We start from the raw sequence: 23,058 nt of genomic DNA, 5'->3' as shown, positions 1-23,058 counted from the left end.
GATGCTGCTATTATCCGCATAATAGCAGCATCGGGACAAGATTTTGAGTTTATGAACGCATTTCCAAATAATGCGGATAATTGCCATGGTGCGGTCACAAGGTCACCCTTTTCCAACACAACCGCATCGGAGGGGGCGTGTCCAGTTGTCATGGCGATTATCCGCCTTTTTCAGGACGGGCGCTCGTAAAAATAATGCGGCTTATTTTCGGAGTTTATGAACGCAATTTTATTGAATTATCCGCATTACTCTTAGGCGGCTAATTGGAGGATAGGTTTATGAAAAGGGTATAAAAGATGGACTTTACATATCACCCAAAAATGACATTTCAATCATTGTTAGTAAAAATGAATAAATAGGATTTATATCTCCCTTATCAAATCAGCGCGTGTTGAAAACGCTTTGAAAAGGGAACCAGATAAATAATAATGTATTTCATAACTTTTAATGAGAATTAATGAAAAGTAAAATGTCAAGATTCAAAGTCGCAGCTAGCGTATTTGCGATTGACAAAAGGAATATTTCAAGCTAAAGCTGTTTGTTGGAATTCTTGTAGAGAGTTGGTATGATTATCATTAAAGGGGTGGTACAGGCTGAAAATATTTAATACACAGAGTAGAATTCACTGTGCAAAACACTGAAAATTTCATCAAAATCGGATAACAAATAATAAAGTTATTGAAGTTTAAAGTTTAGCAATATTTTGTGAAAACAGTCGTCATGAATATTCATTAGGCGAGCTGATGATGTCACATCTCCACTTTATGTTTTCTTATATTATTACATAAAATCATATTTTTTTCATTTTTTCATACTTGTGAGAATAATGTCTCCCTTATGATTAAATAAGTTGCAGCAATAAATATCTAATGTACTAAATCAGTAATTGTTGTCAATACAGTTTTTCTGTTTCTTGGAGGAAAAAATTTGAATAAACCTAATTTCATATAATAAAATACAAAAGAACAAGTGGAGATGTGACATCATCAGCCCACCTAATGAATATTCATGACGACTATTTTTACAAAATATTACTAAACTTTAAAATTCGATAACTTTGCTATCTGTTGTCCGTTTTTGATGAAATTGGCAGTGAATTCTACTCTATTTATTAAGCTATAAATACCTTCAGCCTGGACCGCCCCTTTAATCAAAAAGTGGCACGAATATTCATCTTTTGATAAAGACATGCAAGATTCATTTTCTAATTGTGTTGGAAACGGCATTACCATGGGAATAACAAGACAGGGTATTAATTTCCTTCAGTTCAGTGGTATCCCTTTTCTGCACTTTTATTCCTTTGCATTATTTTTTCCTTTTTTCATTTCTTTCTTTGCGCCCCCTGAATGTGCCCCCTAGATACGACCCTGACTGCCCTGGGTACAATACTAGTTTTATCTACTTGATGGTAGCTCCCCAAAATCTATCAACTTTTGACATGGCTGCCGAATAAAAAATATATTACTTTGGGGGGGGACCTACATATATAATAAAGCCAACTTTCAAATGACACCAAAATGTGTTGAGCGAGCACTTCCCACTTAAACAAAGGGTATGAAAATTGGGCCGGACAGGAAATAGCCTTCCAATTTCAGTCAGTTTTTGAAAGGCAAATCCGTTAGAACCTGCAAAGTTAAGAGTGTTGTGATAAATTAATGATCAATCGTGGCCAGTTTTGGTTGTTAAAGCAAATTTCATAAATTATTAAATTGAACTTTAATGCATGAGTGAAGTTCAACACACATTGCATTTTTGGGGGCAGCATTTTAACTTTATTATGTGGATCTCAGCAATGTGTTCATGGGAGTCGGGAGAATAGAGGGTGAGATGGAACTTAAGTGGGAAAAGTAGGTTGATGGAATAAGGTTCAACAGAACATTTAGCCCCCCCCCCCCAAAAAAAAAAAAAAAAAAAACCCTCCCTCTCACCCGCCTCCCCTTCTGTTGGGAGACTGATTGCTCTTACATGTACGTATGAAGTCCAGAGCAGAATTTTCGGAATTTAATGATAAGTTCCGAAAATTGGGGCAACAACTTTTACCTATCAATCCTTCTGTCAAAAATTTATCAATAAATCAATTCAATCAATGTGCAATATGCTTGATCAAACATTCATTTTTTCAATGAATTATTCAATAATCATCATCAGCCTAATCAGTCAATTTCTTGGTAATCATTTGGCACCCCCTAGTTCAATCATCAATCCCCCCCCCCCTTAGTTCAAACATCAATTTTGCACTCCTACATGGATAGAACATGGCAGCGGATAAGGTTTTAAAGCCTGTGTATAGCTTTGGTAAAGGGTCAATAATGTGATTGATAATCGAATATCATCTAATATGACAGTCTTACTGAAGCGTAGGGACCGTTAGATATTTTTCCAACTGCACTTCTCTGAGAAAATTTCAAATATTCAAATCCTGGATATATAGCGCCCTCTCTCGGCGATGCTTGTTTTAAATTTTAAAAATGGGCATTCAAGCACTTATAAATTTAGTGATTAGATATCCAAAAGTTACAAAGAACATATCTTGAAAGTTTCAGCCCATTCCATGATTTGGAATAGGATTTAATTGAAAGACAAAAACACAGATATTTTAATTTGATCGGGTGACCCGATCAAGTTAAATTTCCATGTAAAATCGCAAAATTCATCCTGTAAAACACATTTTCATTTTATATCCTCCACATCATAACTGTTATAGGGCATATCCATTCATATTAGCTAGCAATGAATTGGAATAGTGATAGGTGCATTTTGGTGGATTTACCAAAACTATACAGCTTTAATATCAATGACACCCTTAAAAATGTTATGAGGGAATGTGGTGACCGGGGAGAAAATCTTTGAAGAATTTGAATAGTAAAAACTTAATTGATTCTAGAGCAAATTGGTGACATGAATGGAATAGTACATTAATACATAATTATGGCCCACATATATAGCGATTATTTTTCTTTGTGGTCGAAAAATCTTGGTAGGGCTTGAGCGAAGAAGAGAAAAAGGGAGGGAAAGAAGTAGAGAAAAAGTGGAAAGACAGAGCGAATGAAACAGTGGAATGGGGGAGAAAGGAAAAAAGAAGGGGAAAAAGAAAAACAAGTGGAATGCCTCTGGTCGTCTCACCTGCATCACGCGGTTCAATATAGCAGCAGTGCTGACTTTGAATACTACTCTAACTCGCACAAGATGTTCAGTGATACATGGTTACTCTTATGTCCACTTTTTATGAACTAGACCAATAAACTTACAGAGATATGATGGTTATTCAACAAAGAACCCCAACATGGCCAAAGTTCATTGACCTTACATGACCTTTGACCTTGATCATGTGACGTGAAACTCATGCAGGATGTTCAGTGATACTTGATTAACCTTATGGCCAAGTTTCATGAACTAGGTCCATATACTTTTTAAGTTATGACGTCATTTCAAAAACTTAACCTCAGGTTAAGATTTGATGTTGACGCCGCCGTCGCCGCCGGAAAAGCGGCGCCTATAGTCTCACTTTGCTTCGCAGGTGAGACAAAAAAACAGAAAAAAGCGAAAGAGGGAAAGAGAGTAACGGTCCTACTTTAGGCCTTTTGAGATAACCTAATCGTGTTTTTGAGAATGAAATTATGATTTTCTTAAACTTTGGTCTGCAGGACTATCCCCACAACATATTTATCTTGGTGCCCCCTACAAAAGTTCAAGGCCCCCAGTGCACCCAAAGCTGAATAAACCCAGCTACTTCATGCACTGATGAGATCGAGTCAATGGATTGCATCATTTCCAAGAGGTTCTCAATAACATTCCTGAGATGATGAAAAGGATGTTGGTGGCGATGGTGATAATGATGAACATTGGTGATGACGGTGACGATGGTGGTGATGATGATATTGGTGATCATGATGATGATTATGATGGCGATTATACTGGTGATACGATGACAATAATGATGATGTTGTGATGATGGTGGCGATGATGGTGATGTGATGAAAATTATGGTGATAATAATGATGGCGACGATGATAGTGGTGATGGCGATGATGATAGTGGTGATGGCGATGATTATGATGATGATGGATGAGAATGATGTTGGTGGTGATGATGATGATGGTGGTGGTGATGGCAATGATTGTGGCGATCGTGATGGTGGCGATGATAGAGATGATGTTGGTGGTGAACTGGTGATGATGTTCCATTCCTCCTCTACATCCCCTCATCTCCATCGCCTCCTCATCTCTGCTCTCAGCTTCATCTCTCATCGTCATCCCCTCCATCCTTTCCCTCATAATTTCAATCCCTCCTCTCATCATCTATTCCTCTCATCTCCATCCTTCCTTTCATCTCCATGCCTCTCATCATCTCTATACCTCTCATCCCCATCCCTCCTCTTATCATCTCCATCCTTCTCATCTCCAACCCACTTTTCATTACCATCCTTTTCACATCACCGTCTCCATCCCTCCAATTTCAACTTCATCTCTCCCAAAATGTCCACCTGATCACCACAGCACTTAACAGTGAAATGTTCAGCAGAAAAAAATACATGGGAGTAATAGAACCCAATATTCACAATACTTTTTAGGTGACTCTTTATTTTCTATGTAACAATGTGATAAAGTTGATCACAACTAAAATTACTAAGTAACACATAATTTTCTGTTATATCTTACAAAACATGGTCTTGTTATGCTGTTGAAAAAAAAAACATACATAAAGAAAATCAAATAGTGCACCATTCCTGGTATATCTGTTTACTATTTATATACATGATATATTCACAAATTCATGTGTGCCCAGTCATACATTTGCCTCTTAGTATAAAAAGCAATTGCCAGTCCAACTTCAGACAAATAATTCCTGCTATACTTCCTTAAAGCCTGCTATATTTGTATACTATTTGTACATATTCACATATTCATGTATGCCCATACTATATTTGTTGATTTGTAACTCTGATTGAGAACAATATCATCTGCTTTGGGTGCGAATGTAACAATATAGACAATCTTAAAACTACAATTTGCTGCAGTAACCATACTAGGGACAGTGATTTTCCGCGATCGCGGAAAACGGACGGAATTCACGGAAAATGCTTTTTGAAACGGAAAGTGGCATTTCAAACGGAAAATCACGGAAAACGCATTTTCCCTCAAAATACACAGAATAGCAACAGAAATTACTCCAAAATCACAACAAAATGATATTAAATGGCCCAAAAACCCCAGAAAACACGATCTCACTTCGCTACAATCATGACAATTCACAAATCATGACCGCACCCGACATCAGCACACTCGATTCTACAGTACCCCACGCCCGTACATACACGGCCTGCCGGCTAGGTTGGGCTTCACTGCACTGTACCGAAGATCGTTTCAACTAACTATGAACGGTCGTGTGTTGCTGCCCTCTACGTTTGAAGATGTAACAGCACGATATCCAGGTTTTAAAATCCAAGATGGCGGATCGGCAAAAGCCGTTGACTGATGATAACGATGTCAAAAAACCCTCCAAATTATCGATGAAAAATCATTTCACCGTGAAATAATGCTAATGATGTGAGAGGTGAGGATGTATGCATGCTAAATGTCTTTGTAAAAATATGATTTACACCCGCATAGATCCGATTAGAACGGATTCTATTGTGTTGTTGGTACAGTAGCAGATACAAAGTTGGACTAGTGCGAGTGTACGTGTAATTTTGCTATTCAATGTGGAAACGGAATTGTCACTTTTCCGTGTGTACAAAGTCTATGGGGAAACGGAATTTCCGTTTTCTGACGTGCTGAAACGGAATTTGATATTTTCTGAAACGGAAAATGCAATATTTTGAAACGGAAAATCACTGTCCCTACCATACAAATTAACATGTAATAATTAATTGCCCCTTTTGGTTTAAGAATATACATTTCAAAATTTATTGCATATATATTTGATTACCATGACAACTAACTTAACCCTAACTTACGTAGAGGGCTCTTTCAAGGTTAAGTCCACCAAAGAAAAATGCTAACTTGAATACATAGAGAAAATCAAACTAGTATAGTGCTAAAAATTTCATCAAAATCGGATTTAAAATAAGAAACTTGTGACATTTTAAATTTTCGCTTATTTTTCACAAAACAGTGATATGCACAAATAGGTGAGTAAGTCGATGATGCCCATCACTCACTATTTTTTTTTATTGTTTGAATAATAAATATTTCATTTTTTAAATAGATTTGATTTGACAATAAGGACTAACTTGACTGAACCATATTAGCGTTAAACAATGATAATTTCACATGTTCAGGGAGAAATTAATTGTTGTATCACTTGACAATGAGGAGAAAATTAGAATATTTCATATAATAAAATACAAAAGAAATAGTGAGTGGATAATGTCATAGTCTCCTCATTTGCATACCAGCCAGGATTTGCAGATAACTGTTTTGTGAAATTAAGCGAAACTTTAAAATGTCAAGACTTTCTAATTTTACATCCGACTTTGATGAAATTTTCAGTGTTATGCTTGTTGGATTTCTCTCTTTTTATTCAAATCAACTTTTTGTTAGAGTGGACTTGTCCTTTCAGCACTTCCTTACAATTTTGTTTTATAAATAAAAACAAGCTAAGTACGGTTTGAAATCCATGTTGTCTCAATTAAGTCAAACAGCTGGACAGATGAAGGGGTATGAAATGAATTATTGACAAAATTATTGTAATTTCAAATATTTGAAGATCTGCAGTCTGCACCTCTTAATAAAAGAAATTAGTCCATTTTCAATCTTCACCTTGTCTTGAACAATTTAGAAGCTAATGCAATTTTAATATATCACAGTTACATTAATTTGCTAAACACTAGATGACTAGAACCATACCTGGTATCTTCTGGAAGATTTACATAACATAAAGGATCCACATAAATTTCGCATTACCATACCCAAAAATTAATTTGAAATGTTACAACTTCTTCGAAACCTATAAGTAAATTTTTTGTTCAATTCAAACAATGTATAAAGAAAAAAAAGTAAATTCATTATTCAATTCAATTGTCCTTTCTTTCTTTTAAAGAATTTGACAATACAAAAAAATTAAATTTCACTTTGATATGCCTGCATGAAGTGCGCAAAAATTGATTTTTTGTATCTATAAAGCTGTTTTACCTCATCGATCAGGGGACTGCCGCTCTGATGCCCAAGTCATTGGAACTCGGTAATATTTCTGCTTGTGAAAGAAATGGAAAGGCCTTCGCTTGTCGAGTATGAAACCTCTTCTCCTCATCCCTGGTACAGCCCAAGTGCTTGTATCCTCCAGAAGACCCACTGTTACCAATGGATGTTGCATTAAAAAAGCTGCGACAGTAATCGATAATGAAAAGCAAGTTCTTAGATTTTGATAAAAAGTTAAGTTTTTCAATTTCGGCAGAATACATGTACATTTCATTTTTCAATAAACTATTCAAGTTTGATAATTATAAATACCCAATCTATTGTCAGTTGTTAACCCCCCCCCCCCCCCACTGCCCTTCAAAACTTCGAAAACAATAAACAAAAAATTAAAGTTATTCAAGAACAAAAATAAACAATGACACTTTCCTACAAAAATTGTAAACTTCATAACTAGTTACATGTACATATGCCGGCTACTGAGACATTTTCAAATCTATTTCCTTTTAGTTAGTGACATAAAAAACAAAATTTTAATATGTGGAAGAAGCGTAAAAATACAAAAATAGCACACTCTCGCCACTGGAAAATGAGCAATATGTCTAGAGACGGAAAATTAACCAAAATAAGTAAGTTGACCTCGCATAGCTAGTTGAGCTGACTGCCTCACTCAATCACAATCACAGCACAGCCGGTCGCCCAGCTGGCCGGCCGGCGAGGCGAAGCACCGCATCGGTGTCCTTTCCAGGTGAACTATCTCAAAAAGTTTGCATTAAGTATCAGTTTTGTGAAATGCAATAACTTTAAATAAGTACAGGAAATGTGAAAACGGAATATGAAAATACAAAATAGCACAAACTCACCATCAAAATATGTAAAGTGACGGAAAAATCAACTCAAATTTGCAAGTTGTAAGTTGAATGAACACGGCTCGCCGCCGGCGGTATCGGATTATTCTCGTTGCAAGGGAACTCGCTTTATTTTCTTTCAAAATAGCTCAAAATGCACTGAAATGTCAATTTTTCTGTCGAGAATGTATTGAAGAAACATGGATTATGCGGGAAAATACTTTTGAAGTAAAGTTTGAAATTTTATTTCATGAAATTTTGAAGAATTCTTCAAGTGGTCGAGTTGTCCGATTCAGAGCCAACCCTGGACAACTCGACCGGGACGAGTTGTCCAGGGCAGCGGGTCGGGCTGTCCAGGGTCGGGTTGTCCGGTGGTCGGGCTGTCCCGGAACCCTTATTTTGAGTGAACCCGCGCTGTCCGATATCCTGAATCATGGTAAACATACATTTTACTAATCGATCCATGTTTGTGTTCAAATATTTACTAAAGGGAACATGAAAATCATGAGTACAGTATTGCTGGCTTATCACTTTAACTGAAGAGTTTGTATGGTGATTCAGTAGTTGATCCTCTTTCCTCCATTTCCCTTTTCTAGTTCATAGCCCTACCCCCCTCCCCCTCGACATTTTTTTTCCTCCGCTAATATCTCTTGATAATGAAAGGTGGGAGTTATACCTTGGTCACATTTCTTCTACGGCGGCCGTACGGCGAGTCGGAAACAGCCGTTTTAATAGTTTTTGTCCAACTATATAGGTGGTTTGAATCAAAATTAATAAAACGGCTGTTTTCGACTCGCCGTACGGCCGCCGTTGAGCAAATGTGACCAAGGTGACCAAGGGCTACGAGAAGGTGTTCAGTTCAGAATCACGTGAAAATTATATAGGAGCGAGGTTTGAAGCTTGGATTTATGTCTCTCTTGACGTCTACATTTTCAGTACGAGCAATTGTCGCACGAACAGTTGTCATGGAACCCCCTCACACTCTTTTTATGTGGGAAATCTGGAGATGGGAGGGGGATTTTCCCCTGTTTCCACTACTGTGTGTAGTCCTGTTTCACAGAAAAAAAATAAATCGTCGACGAACCCTATTGTGTAACGAAATTATAGGTTTGTCGTAGCTGCATGGCTATTGACTTAAATTGATTATATTTGCATGAAGTGCAGAAGTAAACAAAACACGAACCCTGACCGAACTTTATCACACTGCTTATCTCCATTAACATACAAGATGCAATAAAAATGTTAAAAAACTGCATTGAAATAATATAGTATTCACAATTGTATTTATATGATCGGGATATAGCCCTGTGATTGGTGATAGGTGTGCCGCGTAATATTCAAAGTTACTCATGAAGTTGGCGAATGATTTTTTTATTCAAATACTTTTCATCAATTACTATTACATCACCTAAATATTACTCAATTTACAGCTGTAAAGTTGTGAATACAGGAAGTTACTACTGGGGTTCATCAGTTTTCATCTCGTAACTATAGAAGATAATAAAGTCAAGCGTATAAAACAGGAATTTCATTCACTGTTTTATAAATGGACATAAAATTACTACGTTTAAAAACAAACACGACTATACAAAAAGGTCTATTGATATTCTGATCTTTTATGTCACCTTTTCGCCCCACCCTGCTAGAATAGAGAATAGTCGCATGTTCTGGTAGAATATATATACACTGTTAAAAAAACCCTGATTTTACAGAAAAATAAAAGAAGATTTTGCAGAAAGCAATACCAGAATCATTCTTTAAATTCATGAAACAGGAATTTTTCTGCAATTTAACAGAACAGGTCTGTTAGAAAAAGGGGAAAAGAGTGTTTTATTTAAGGAAATTTGTAAGATTACACACACCAAATACCAATTTCCTGTAAGATTACGCAATCTGGTAAGATTACAGGTGTTCTCGAGACTCTGCTGCAGGAACTTCTTTTAGTTTAAGGATAAATTTTCTAACAGTGTAATATCGCTTGCCCCTCATTTTTACACGTCTGACATCCATTTCATATTTATATTCGACTTTTGAGAGTAGAAAAACTTAAAAATAATTCATTCGTTTTATGTTTGTTTAATTCGGTTTACATGGTTTATAGTTAAAGCCTTCATTTTTACGAGAATCGTTCTAAATGGACTTAAATAACAAACATCGACACCCCCCTTAATTTCATTAAATGATAAAGTACTCAAGGAAAAGGTGTAATACATATTTTTTCTATTCTGATGCGATATGTTTTTAAAAAGTTTATGAGACGAAAAGTCGGTTTGACAATGACATGAATTTATGCTAGATTTATTTCGACAGTGTTTTATCTGGTATTGAATACAATAACAAAAAATAAAATTCTGAATACATTTCATTTAATTATGGATTTTCAAACGAACCGTCTTTTTTTTCTCCCACAGTGATCCTAATACAATGCATACCTAGCTGCATTCAAAATCCAACTTCAAAGACACTTTTTTTTTTCTTCAAAAGCTTGGTGATCTCGATCCTACTCTTCGGTGACACGACATTTACTCCTATGAAATTTGCTCTGGTCTGTATTTCGTCTAAGATATAGGGTTAGGGTTCTAATAGTTTTATTTTTGGTTTAGTGTTAGGTTCAGGATAGGGGTTGAAGTTGGTCATTCCATTAACGTGTGGAATTTGCAGCGGAGCATTATTGTTGCCGTAGCAAACGTCGTGGAGGCAAAGATTTGCAATTAACCTCAATTAAGTGTTTCCTATTTGATCGTTTTATGTATCTATTCTAAATGCAACCTTTTCTTATTCTTCTGTACATTGGCTCTCCCGGTTCACTCTGTTAATTTTCATTTGTGTTTATCGGTTGTATAAGTTTATGACTTCAGGGGCCCGTTGCAGAAAGAGTTGCGTTTAAACGCAAGTCAAAAAATCTATCGCTAGTCAAAAATGCGCGCTGTTGATTGGTTGAAAATCAAGTTCCGCATGATTTTTAGAGTTTCGTTTGATTGCAACTCTTTCTGCAACGGGCCCCATATCTCAATTTCCATAAGCTTTAAGGCCACCGCTCAGCTTGCATATATACGACTGGTCCACGATCCGATTTTTGTTTAAATCGAATTTAGCTCATTTTTCTGAAAATGTAAATGAAAAGTATCTTTTTACTTGAGGTTCAAAATGAATAAGATAACACAAGTATAACAATTTTGAATTATTACAAGCCTTTATTGTGGAGTAAATGCTAAATTAGTTTCAAATCGTAGCCAATCGTATGATTATTAAGACGTCATTACAACTAGATATTAAATTTACCTTTATTCTAATAAGGGGTGGTATCCAGGATCAAAGTCACAAATTTACATGATGCACAGTAAAATATTCCATGCGGCTTCAAATTCTGCTATATATAGGTTTTTATTAGAAAATCGGCCAGGTCGCAAACCAATCGTATAAGTGTGTGATGGCAGTGGGAACGAAGTTCTCACTGTCATGTGATCCTATAGGACGCCTCAATCGGCCTTTCGTAACTAATCGCGAAATCTGTTACCCTTTCCAAAAATTTCATACGATCAATACTATTGCCACGACTGATATGATACAATCACGATATACTCCACGATTAAGACCACCGTTTCAATCGTGGCGCAAATCAGCGTGACAGTGGAAACGGTACTACAGGAAAATACGACAAAACTACGAGACTATTCAGCTTCACTTTGATATCAATCAAAGAGAATAAGTGAATAGGGTCACTGTCGCATCATTACTCATTCACTCCTAATGATAATTAGAAATTTACATTCAATTAAGTTCGAAGTGGTATATAAATATATTTTTCATAAAAATAATATCGAACACACATGTAACTAGCAGATGGTATAGATAATTCGTGGCCGGGCGCATGCTTTTTTTTCGGGGGGGGGGGCAAGGCACATACAAATTTTCGAAGAAACCAGAACGCAAGGAGCAAAGCGACCGAGCTTGTCTTATGAAGCTTTTGTATTCTCTAGTGAAATGGAAGGATTCGTGTTCAGTGATTTTAGTGAATTTTGTGTAAATTTTCAGAAAGAAATGTATGTTTTCGAAATTTCTGGGGAATACTGCCCCTTGCTGCATACGACCTTAAGGTAACATAATTCAAAGGAAAAGATATTTCAATTAAAAACACTGCTTGTGTTTAATCCTTGAATCCTTGAATAAATTATCAAGCAAAGTCATCCTGACACTTCCACGATGCGATTAGCATGACGGCCTGCAGTGTACAAGTTCAGCTCTCAACCGATCGAAGGACATGCCATATCACGCGGCTCATTCGTGCAGAGGATAACGGACTAAAGGGAAAAATGACTTTCTTGTCAATTTTCTTCATTAAAGTAGTTCAGTTGGATTGAGAAGTCTACAGGGGTGGACGAAAACTCGCCCGAAAATATAATTAAAGGTTGGTTGAAGCTTAAAAGGTATTTAATTTACCATCGCAAACTTATGAAATAGAAGTGTAGTTCACAGTTTTAGTTGACCTGGGTCCCAAATTTCAGGTTGTGTAGGTTAGAGTTCGTATCTCAGCTCGACCCTATCAATTCGTTTGAAATGACGGAGCAACCCCTATGAAAATAATAGCTTGATATCAATTTCATCAAGGTCTTGTGGTCGTGGATAAGTTGATAAGTCACGAGACTGATCCGCGAGGTCTGAGGTTCGAATTCCGAGGAAAGACTTGGTGGCAAGATCGACAACTCTCCACTCGAATATAAATAGGCCTACTCAAACAGCTGGTAGAATGCTTGTGGGTGTCTGATATCAAATGGGGAAAGGTTGGAATACTCCCAAGAAAGTAGAGAATGCACAAAAGAATTCCGTGTTCCAAAAATTTCAGATTTTATCTTTAACGTTGAAGTTAGGTTAACGAATGTCATTTGGTAATGTATATTTAGACCCTACAAGATATGTTGGTAATAGATGGTGGTTCAAAATGGTTACTGTATTAACAACTCTGCCTGGTCATGGGCTTCAGATCGAATAAGCCCCCTTTTGTTTTACTTATTTAGTTTCGTTAATTATTTGTTACTTATCTTTAAGCTCAACTATCCCATACCTGAACCCTACGCCACTGGTGTATGTATTCAGTGATGTGGCCTAGATCTTGCTGCTCCAGAAAGTATAGTCCAAAGTACATCCAATACGCCCATCGCCATCGGTGACCAACTCATTTGTTTGCAAACATTATTACTTCACACTAAGCCCGCTACACATCTAGACATATCGGGATCTTAAGGGAAGTTAGTAGCCTATATTGTGTAGGATCATGCAGGAAAGATTTTCGTAAGTATAGTTCCCTTAACCTCTTTCAACCATCTACATTATTTATCATCTCACCTGCTTAGTTTTTTTTTTCATTTTAATTACTAGAAGATTGTTTCTTTACCTTTTTTTCAACATAATAGGCTTTGGGAAACAGTTCTATCATCAAAGCGAAAAATTCACATAATTATACGTACGAGTTCCTTGAAATTATTCTTTTATGTGCTGTATTGAAAAAATATATTCTGAATATTTTGTTTTCCATCACGATAGAGAATTAAATTTATCAAAATCATCATACTTCCTCCAAGCTAAGTGATCTACTCTCTCACCTTGCACAAGTTAAAAGATATGCAGTATAGTAACGAATTTTGCTCGCATCGTTGCTCGCTACGCTTTGCAGAATAATCGAACTACACGATACAAATATCAAAACTATTTATAGTCGTGGAGTCGATGTTATGAAAGTATTGTGAAATATCATTATGAAAGTATTGTGAAATATCATTAGCAATGTTTTATAATGAACGGTGTAATTTTGTAACGAAATAACCTTTTTACCACAAAATAATATTTCCCCTTCCCAGTTCTTGCTAAACTCTGCAAACTACAGGACAATAGTGGAAACTTTGAAAACTTGAACAGGTTGAAGTATTATGTAAACTGGCCAAAGATGAATATGTAGAATATACACTCAAATTTTAATTAAAGATAATGACTGTCAACTGTGTACGTAAAAATTGCTTTTCATTCATTCCTATATAAATATCCCTTTTTCGAGTTGCATTTTTGACCAGCACACATAGTGAGATATAACACAACTATGTTGCATTATTCATTCATAAATCACATTAATACTCATGATGAAATTACACTTGTATCATTTGCAAGTGAAGTAAGAGATCCATTTTTTTTCTTGTTTGCGCTTGCTCATAATATTATGGTGTGTGATGTTTTGAAAAGCAAACGAATGTGGGATAAAACAACGGTTGAATAAGATTTTGGGGTCCTTTATCGTTCATTAATCGCAAGGTGAATGTTTTTTTTTTAGAAATCAAGCAAATTAGTCGGTGGGTGAGAACTGAATATAGTTTGTTGGTCTAATTCTTCGTTTTTAAACATGTTATAGGAGGCTTATTTTGTACATGAAAAAGGGCTACTACTAGTGGTGTGTGCATGCCTGGCATGCTCTCTCGAAATATCTTAAAAATACATAGGGCTGGGTTGGCATATTTCCCGCTTCGGAGGATTATTTCCCGGACGCCGGGAAGTAAGCGGTATTTACCGCTTTTTTCCGGTATTTACCACTTTTCACTGGGAAATACCGGGAAATATATTTTTCCACTCAGTTTTCTATAGGGATTGTCAAATTTTGAATATAAAAAGAAAGGTGGCCAGTATGGTTGCTCTGGTGTGTACCATTTGTGTGTGTGTGTTTGTTTGTGTGTTTATGTCTGGGTGTTATCTATGTCTGTTATCATGAAATGCTGGAAAAAATACAATAAAATACTAAAAAGATCCCAAATATCCATCTAATTTAGATTCTTCAATTTCTCTGTCATCCTCATTGATGTCACTATCTCTGCTATGTCCTTTCTTCATCATACCATTCTCCTTGGTCATACATGTATATTATCGAGGATATCCTCGTCTCAATGTGCACCAGACGTTCTTTTGAAATTTTGTTGATCTCACTGTGACTGATTAAAAAGAGAAGCTATTGTAAAGGGAAACAATGGAGCATGCTCCAAGATTGATTTGTTTACAATAGCTTTCAATCAATATGAATATGACAAACTGTACAAGTTATTATTTTACATTCCCCATGAAACATGCAGTAGCTAAAGTATGTCAATTATGTTATTGTATTCATTTTATATTTCTTAACCCTAATTCTCCTGGGGGGCATAATGGCCCCTCGACAATTTTCGTGGTATATCTGCTTCGCAAAATTTTTTTGACCTCGCCGCTCTCTGACTTTTTACTTTCAAGTCTCGCGCATATTTTGAGACCAAATTTGTGACGCCGGGTACGCGGTTACGACATTAGGCAAAATTATGTAAGTGTATGTCAGACCCAAAATTGCTCATAAACGTGATTTCATGTACAAATCCAATGCAAATTGTGTATTTAGCCAAAATTCATAAATGTATCTTAATTTCTACTTTCTTACTGATTAAACTTAATTAATTTTGCCTTGTTTATGATGAGAATTAAGTCTGGAACGATTTCTATTTAAAAAAAACAATAAAAAATAAAAAGTAAAAAACAAAGAAATAAATAAGAAATTTAAAAAACAATTCAATACATGTACATAAGAAATCGGTCTTGGTACCAGAATTTTCTTCACTCACAATTGTTAGGAATGCTATGAAGAATATTTTCACCAAAAAATAGCATTCTAGGAGCTTTATTTAGTGAATCAAGAGCAAAAGATATGATTTCATGAATAAATTAGCGTAATTGATTCATATAAAATAAAAATATATGAATTCAGTGAAATTTACCAATGCAACTGCGTAGATTACGTCATTCTCAACAATCATGCAAACCTTTGTTGTGATAGCGCAATCCGCGGCTGAGATCTTATGCCCCCCCCCCCCCCGGAATGACAAGAAACAAAATACCCCGGGAGATGATTTAGGGTTAAAGGAAACAACTTTTGATACCTCTTTCCACTTTTGTGTATATTTGTATATGTTATGCTTTTTAATTTTTGTGTTTGCTTGTTTGTTAGACTTCTTTTAAAAGTTTTATTAAAAGAATTGCAACATTGAAAATGGCATAATCCGAGTTGTGTAATTTTATAGGCTACAAAAATATATTTTCTGTAAGCAATATCAAAATTGAAAACCAGCAACCACTAGTACACACTGATACACACTGATACAATTACACACTCAAACTCCTTACATACAGTAGAATACTGAGCTTTATTCACACTTAAAAACAAAAACATGTTGTAATGAGATACAATGGCATGTAAAAAGTTAAACCCCGGGAGAAATGTTTGTTTGTGTTTTAATATGACTATTCAATTTCCAGGAACATAATTTGAGTATGTGTGGACTTCGATCCTATGTGTGTTTGGGTATGTACATGTATGCAGTATGGATTTTATCTGTTTGTGTGTTTCTACTATGACTTTTGTGATTCTGATTATTTCAGAACACTATTTTCACTTGTTGAGGTTAAAAACAATTAAAATTATTGAAAAAAAAGAATTATAAATCATATTTCCCATTTTTTTCATATTTACCGGACGGCCATCTTATTTACCGGACGGTATTTACCGGTATTTACCGCTACTGGTATTTACCGCCCAACCCTGACGTAGGGGTTTATGAAATTTTGAACCACTCAGAAGCCAAAGTAGAACCAATTTTACATTAAATTATATATTAGGTTACAGTAATGCAGATAAATAGTTATTGTATAGCTATCATAACTGTATTTTTTTGTAATGAAAAATAAACTAAACAATTAAAGCGAGCACGAAAAGCGAGCTGATTTTTCTTTTTATATTCACACATAAAAACGGAACATTAACTCTAACCGCTATTTTGTAATTATAAAAAGGTTCCATGAGAACTGATATTTATTATACTGACCCGAAAAGTTGTTAGACACGTATGGGAAAATGAATTAACCGTAATAGACTTCCAAATATATGGCCTACTGTGTCCCACTACCCCCACACCTAATTTTTATTTATTTTATTTCATTTTTAGTTATTTATTCATTTGTTATTATTGTTTTATTTAATTTTTTATTTATTTTATTCTCTTTTTTTTTTTTGGGGGGGGGGCTTTTTCCCCTGTCCCCCTTTTCTGGCGTCCAGTTTGCCTGTCGCAACTTCTTCAAGAATACGATGAAAGAGCTTAGTTATAAGTATCTAATCAAAATAATCTTTCATGTAGATTCTCTGCGTTATGTTCATACTGCATAAAAAAAGAAGAATAGCAAGTAAACAAAATTGAAAACAAGCGGTGGAGCAATGGAGCAAGTATTCAACATTTTCAGGAGGCGGCACTAGCGTACCTACGGGGGGGGGGGCAGAGGGGGCAGTCTGCCCCCCCCTGACGAGTCACAACCCATACAAAAGACATATCCCTGCCCCCCCCCCCTGACTAGCTTGAATACCTATTTTGCCCCCACCTGACGAGCTTGAAGACCTTTTTTTTTTTTTTTTGCTTTTTAAATTTGTTCGGGTACGATTGAAGACCTTTTTTTGCAGAAAATCCCAGGTACGCCACTGGGAGGCGGGGTAACTTTGTACTGTTGATATTCCCTATACGTTACTATTTTCGGACACAGTGTATAGAAGTTAGAACACTGAATATAATCATCTTAATGAGTCCATAAAATAGATCATAAAAAGAGGTTTGTTTGCATATGTACCAATAAAATAAAACTTATCGAGCCTATTACTCTGTTTTTTGAAATTGACATCGAGGTTTCTGTAACAGGATACGACATTCAAATTACGGAAAAAGAATATCGTTTCTAAATCATGACATCATAATGTATAATCAGGCCATGTCCGTCTATCAGTAATGGCTCACATAAATATACAACTTCAGAAATTATTGAACCAAAGCCTAAATTCTTTTAATTAGTATGAATATATTGGATGATAATTCCAATATTCTTATTTACTCATAAATTTTCAGTTACTGTGATTTGTTTCATGTTCAGATTTAGCGACCTCTCTCGTGGACATTTTATTTTTCCTTAGGACAGGTCCAGAGAGTTTATTTGATTAACAGGAAAAATAATCCAGCAAGTAACAATAATAACACTTAAAATATCATCAAAATCGGATGTAAAATAAGAAAGTTATGACATCTTAAATTTCACAAAACAGTAATTATGCACATCCTGGCCGGTATGCAAATGAGCAGACTGGTGACGTCACCGACTCATGATTTCTTTTGTATTTCATTATATGAAATATGAAAAATTTCATTTCTCCCCATTGTCATGAGACAAAATTTTATTCCCCCCTGAACATGAGGAATTATCATTATTTCAATAGTCTATTGTAATTAAAGTCAAGTTGGTCTTTATTGTCAAATCTGAAAAAATGAAATGTTGTATAATTCAAACAATAAAAAAACAAAAGAAATTAGTGCGTGAAGGACACCATCGACTCTCCTTTGCATTTCACTGAGTTGTTCATACAACTGTTTTGTGGAAAATGCCCGAAACTTAAAAATGTCAAAACTTTCTTATTTTACATCCGATTTGGATGAAATTTTCAGCGTTATGCTAATTGTTTTACTTTTCTCTATCGATTCAATCAACAATTTTCTGGGGTGGACTTGACCTTTTATAAAGGCTTAAATCTATTACATAGGTATCCTAAATCTTCGACCCCTTCTTTATACTCTTAAGGAAAGTTTTGAGTTATAAAAGGAAGTGAAAAGAAGTAGCGGGAAGGGGGGGGGGTGAACCCAATGAAAATTTTGGCAAAATTGATTAAATTGTAGTTGTTTTTTGGTTGAGCCTAATGATTGCAGTCACATATTTTACTGTATACATCACAATACACTTGAATGTTTTCCAATTTGAACATATCTCATTAATCATGTCAATGGTGGGTTATCGCGTTGTTTCCTAATGATCACCTCTTAACATGCATCGTTGTTTATACAGCTATACCCCTCGCACTTGTCACGAGCACTTATAACCCGTGACTGATAAGATTAATTGTTCAAGACAGATGTATAATATCTCATTAAGGGTGTATATTATACTGGAACCAAGCCGAGGGTATTGAACTCATATTAGACATCCTAGGAACAATACCCCCACCCCACACTCTTAACTTTACACCTTTTTTTATGTAGTGTCAGTGTCACACTTGTAACACTGGGTAGAGTTAGCACCTTAAAGTTTAAAATTCTACCCAAGACCCTGAGTATAGTCATGTCCCGTACCTTTAATAATACTCCTCTTGACGGTAGTCATTAAGGTGTAAAGTTAAACTTTCATTCACTTTATACTTTGCAGATGACTTAATATTGCATCATCAGAAAAAAGAATAACGCCCATCCGTAGTCATGGAGACGAGGGAGAGAAAAACAAATAAAACGAGTGAAAACTCGGAGAAGCATGAGGAGAAAATGGGAAACGGAGACGTGACAGAACAAGAAGAAACAAAGGGCAAGGTGAGAATGTGTATAACTTTTGATATTTTCAGTAAGTATTGCAGAGTTTTAACAATAATATGAATTAAAAACTTAAAAACTTAGAAACTTGGTTTTAATTTGGCGGCTTTTGATATTTGTATGCAACGCTGAAAATAATGTTAATATTACAACTGGGGGCTGAATATCAAGTTATACATTTCTGATCCACATGAACATTATTTTTGTGAAAGAAATTGTAGATGCATTTTTCTGATGATCAAATAGGCCTTCTGGGGAAACGTTCGGAACCTTTGCCTGTGCCTGATCGTTAAACTTTGGGTGTATGCGCGGTAGTGTAAAAGAGAAGGAAAGAAAGAGGAGGAAGAAAAAAAGGAAGAAGAATATGGCAACAAAGACGATGAATTTATGAATGATGAAGGAATGAACAAAGGAATGAATGAAGGAATGAATGAATGAAGGAAGGACGGAAGGAATGAAGGAATGAATGGATTAATTAATAATGAACGAATGAATGAATACATGAATGAATGGAATGGGGGGGGGAGAAAAGACGAAATTAAGAAGTATATTAAAATAATCTTAGGGTAGTTCCCCCTTATTGTTGACCCCTGTGACACTGCAACTGATTATTATTATCAAAAGTAACCACACTGGTAGGAGAGCATCAACGACATTACTTGAATACAACATTATCTGTATACCAAACAGTTTTATTATAAGTATATACTTCCTTTCTATAGGACCTTATCTTTTATTCAAGTGCCAAGAAAATAAATACAAATTTATGATATTTTTTTAAATTTTCTTTATCGATATTGAGATATTTGTATATTTGTGTTTAAAGGTGACTATGAAGAGGCAAGTGAGCCTGCTAAGTGGTATCGCCCTCATTGTTGGAACTATGATAGGCTCGGGTATCTTCGTTTCGCCGAAAGGAGTTTTAAGTCAAACCGAGAGCGTCGGTATGAGTCTGGTTATATGGTTCCTCTGCGGCGTTCTCTCTACTATAGGTAAGACTTTCCAAATCAAAATGTTTTCATCATCTCCCATTCTTTGACTTCATGCCTAACACAGGGGCAGCTTCGGGGTATAGGCTAACCTTGATAGGGGGGGGGCGACCTTATGAACATCGTTGCCTTTTGTTGTTGTGTTTTGTTTATACTCATCCGTAGGCGAATTACAAGACGAAGAACAACTTATATTTGACATTTTACTCAAATCAGAAAGTTTAATAACTTTTAATATATATATATATTGTTTAGATTTCTACGACATCTATTTAACTCAAGAATTATTGTGTAAACTGTTGAGATGCTGCTCCCGTCAGACCAACCCCCTATATATTTATTAACTAAATTCCATTTTCATTCTTTCCTCAAGGTGCGCTATGCTATGCCGAGTTGGGTACACTCATACCCAAATCTGGCGGTGAATACTCGTACATATTGGACACGTTTGGGTCTCCCTGGCCTTCCTGTTTGCATGGGTATCTACTCTTCTCATCAGACCGTCCTCGGTTGCCATCATCAGTCTCAGCTTTGCAGAGTACGTGGCGGCTCCGTTCTTTGGAGGGGAGTGTGGCGCCCCAGACGGCATCATCAAAATGCTTGCTGCAGTCTGTGTCAGTAAGTCCTACATTCACTACCAAATTGCGGAGGATCCACGAGGCCGATCCTCCTATATTGCATTTTTTAAATCAAGATGTTTGTCTCCGTCAGCTCCCGGCGTCGCCTATTCTTAAATGTAAACTAGAATGTACCCTTTGTAATTTATTTTTTTAAATGTGACTAAGTTGAGGTTATTGGTTATCATGAGAACTTGTGGTCCCGTGGAAAGACCCCGCCTAATTAGCTAGTTCGGACAAATGTACAAATCCAGATAATTTGAAACTAAAATCTAAAGCACTATGACAACTCCTAGATGATTACCTGACGTGGCAACATTCAAATCTTGCAAACTGCTATTCCAAATGATGAAAAGCGAGTTCATGTAATTATTAGTTTTTAGGTACTCCAAGCTGGAAGGTTCATGCAAAAATGGTAATATATTGTGCATCCCATATTCAGATGGAGGTATTCATTTTGTCAAAATGGAATTTTGAAAATAATTCATGAGGCACCTCAATACTTGATCACATGCCCCCCCCCCCCCCCCTCCACCCCCCCCCCGAAAAAAAATAATAAATCCTCCGTGATATAAAATATCTATGGATATTCGAGGTCATTTGAGACATGGTCTAACTACGAATTTGTCTATCGTGACATCCGAGCTCCCTCTCTCGGCGATGGGTTTGTTATTGTTCAAAATAGCAATTTTAGCACTTACTTTACAAATTTAGTAATTGGATATTACAAAGCTTTTGCCAAATATTATATCCTGGAAATTTCAGCCTAAATCCGTGCTTGTGAAGGGGTTTTATATACTCTCTTAATTCCAAAGACTTATTTTTAAGTCTAAAAGACTTATATTTTAAATCCAAGAGAGACTGGTTAAAATGACAAAACCCTTGGATTTAAAAATAAAACTATCCTTAGACTTAAAATTTTAAGTCTTTAGAAGTTTTAAATTTTAAGTCGTTTGGACTTGAAATTTAAATCTTTCTGGATTCATTTTTAAGTACCATCAGGATTTACTGCAGTTTAAGTCTTTCTTCAGGTTTAAATATGAATGGTAAATTCCAACATAAAAACAAATCATGTAAGGGTTGTTTTCAAGTCCTTCTTAGAATTAAAAATATTGAACAACTACAAATAAAACACGATACAAGTACTTCAAATTCATAAACATTTATTTCTCCATGAAATAGTCAATTACAAGATAATGTAGAATTTCAATTCCACAATAAACCAACATATGCAAATTCAAACCAGTTCATAACCTTTTTACAATATCAATCTGTTATATATATATATATATATATATATATACTGCCTTACCACGACAAAAGGAAGTACTGACCATAGGATAGTTTACGAGTTATAAAGCAAAAACTATATTTTGTACAATTCATTCTATTTTGTTGCGAATTCATAGCTCAAATTGGTATATAAACAGATAAACTGATGATGCATAATAAAAAACTACAAAGTATTTCGGTATGTGGAAATTTATGCCAAGTAAAATGGAAAATTGGTAAAAAATTATGGTCAATACTTCCTTTTGTCGTGGTAATTCAGTAATTGCCCTATCTTATGTGTGTACAAAATGCAAGTAAGCAACAACAGCAATCCAATCAGTGAATGTACATCATTTGGATTTATATCATTTACTAACCTCTAATAATCAGGCCTATATACTAATTCAAGATTTCTTGCCATTTACTCATAAAATATGTTACAGTAAAAGGGGTGATCAATAAGTTTGTGGCAGATGTGTGCAGATCCTCTAATTCATTTAAAGTTAGTGCCATTTCTTGTTTTTTAGGTACAGCTAATTTAAAAAATGTATAGTTAGTCATCGGTTTTTAACCTTTTATACCATGAGATTTGGGACAAAATCCCAAAATCTGGCACTGTGTGGCCATCCTCTGCCCTGGTCTTAACACCAACAGAAATCAACAAGAACATGGAGACCATATTTGGAGATACTGCCCCTTCATACTGAATGGTTAAGAAGTGGCCTGGTGAATTCAAACATGGCAGGGAGAGCTCG

The 23,058-nt window shown here is 35.6% G+C and overlaps 1 protein-coding gene across 1 annotated transcript in view; it reads left to right on the top strand.

Moving 5' to 3' along the window:
* The first annotated feature begins 13,170 nt into the window (after positions 1-13,170).
* The window catches only part of LOC121407235 (b(0,+)-type amino acid transporter 1-like), a 38,485-nt gene continuing 28,597 nt past the window's right edge, over positions 13,171-23,058 (top strand). Inside the window, 5 exon segments of the mRNA XM_041598204.1 lie at positions 13,171-13,273; positions 19,268-19,425; positions 20,252-20,417; positions 20,788-20,868; positions 20,871-21,032. Coding sequence (XP_041454138.1) covers positions 19,318-19,425; positions 20,252-20,417; positions 20,788-20,868; positions 20,871-21,032 — 517 coding nt within the window. The 5' untranslated portion in view covers positions 13,171-13,273; positions 19,268-19,317.

This window comes from Lytechinus variegatus, chromosome 2, assembly GCF_018143015.1.
Source record: "Lytechinus variegatus isolate NC3 chromosome 2, Lvar_3.0, whole genome shotgun sequence".
NCBI classification, from domain to species: domain Eukaryota; kingdom Metazoa; phylum Echinodermata; class Echinoidea; order Temnopleuroida; family Toxopneustidae; genus Lytechinus; species Lytechinus variegatus.
Note: the sequence above shows the minus strand (reverse complement) of the source record. Positions and strands in the feature narration are given on the sequence as shown.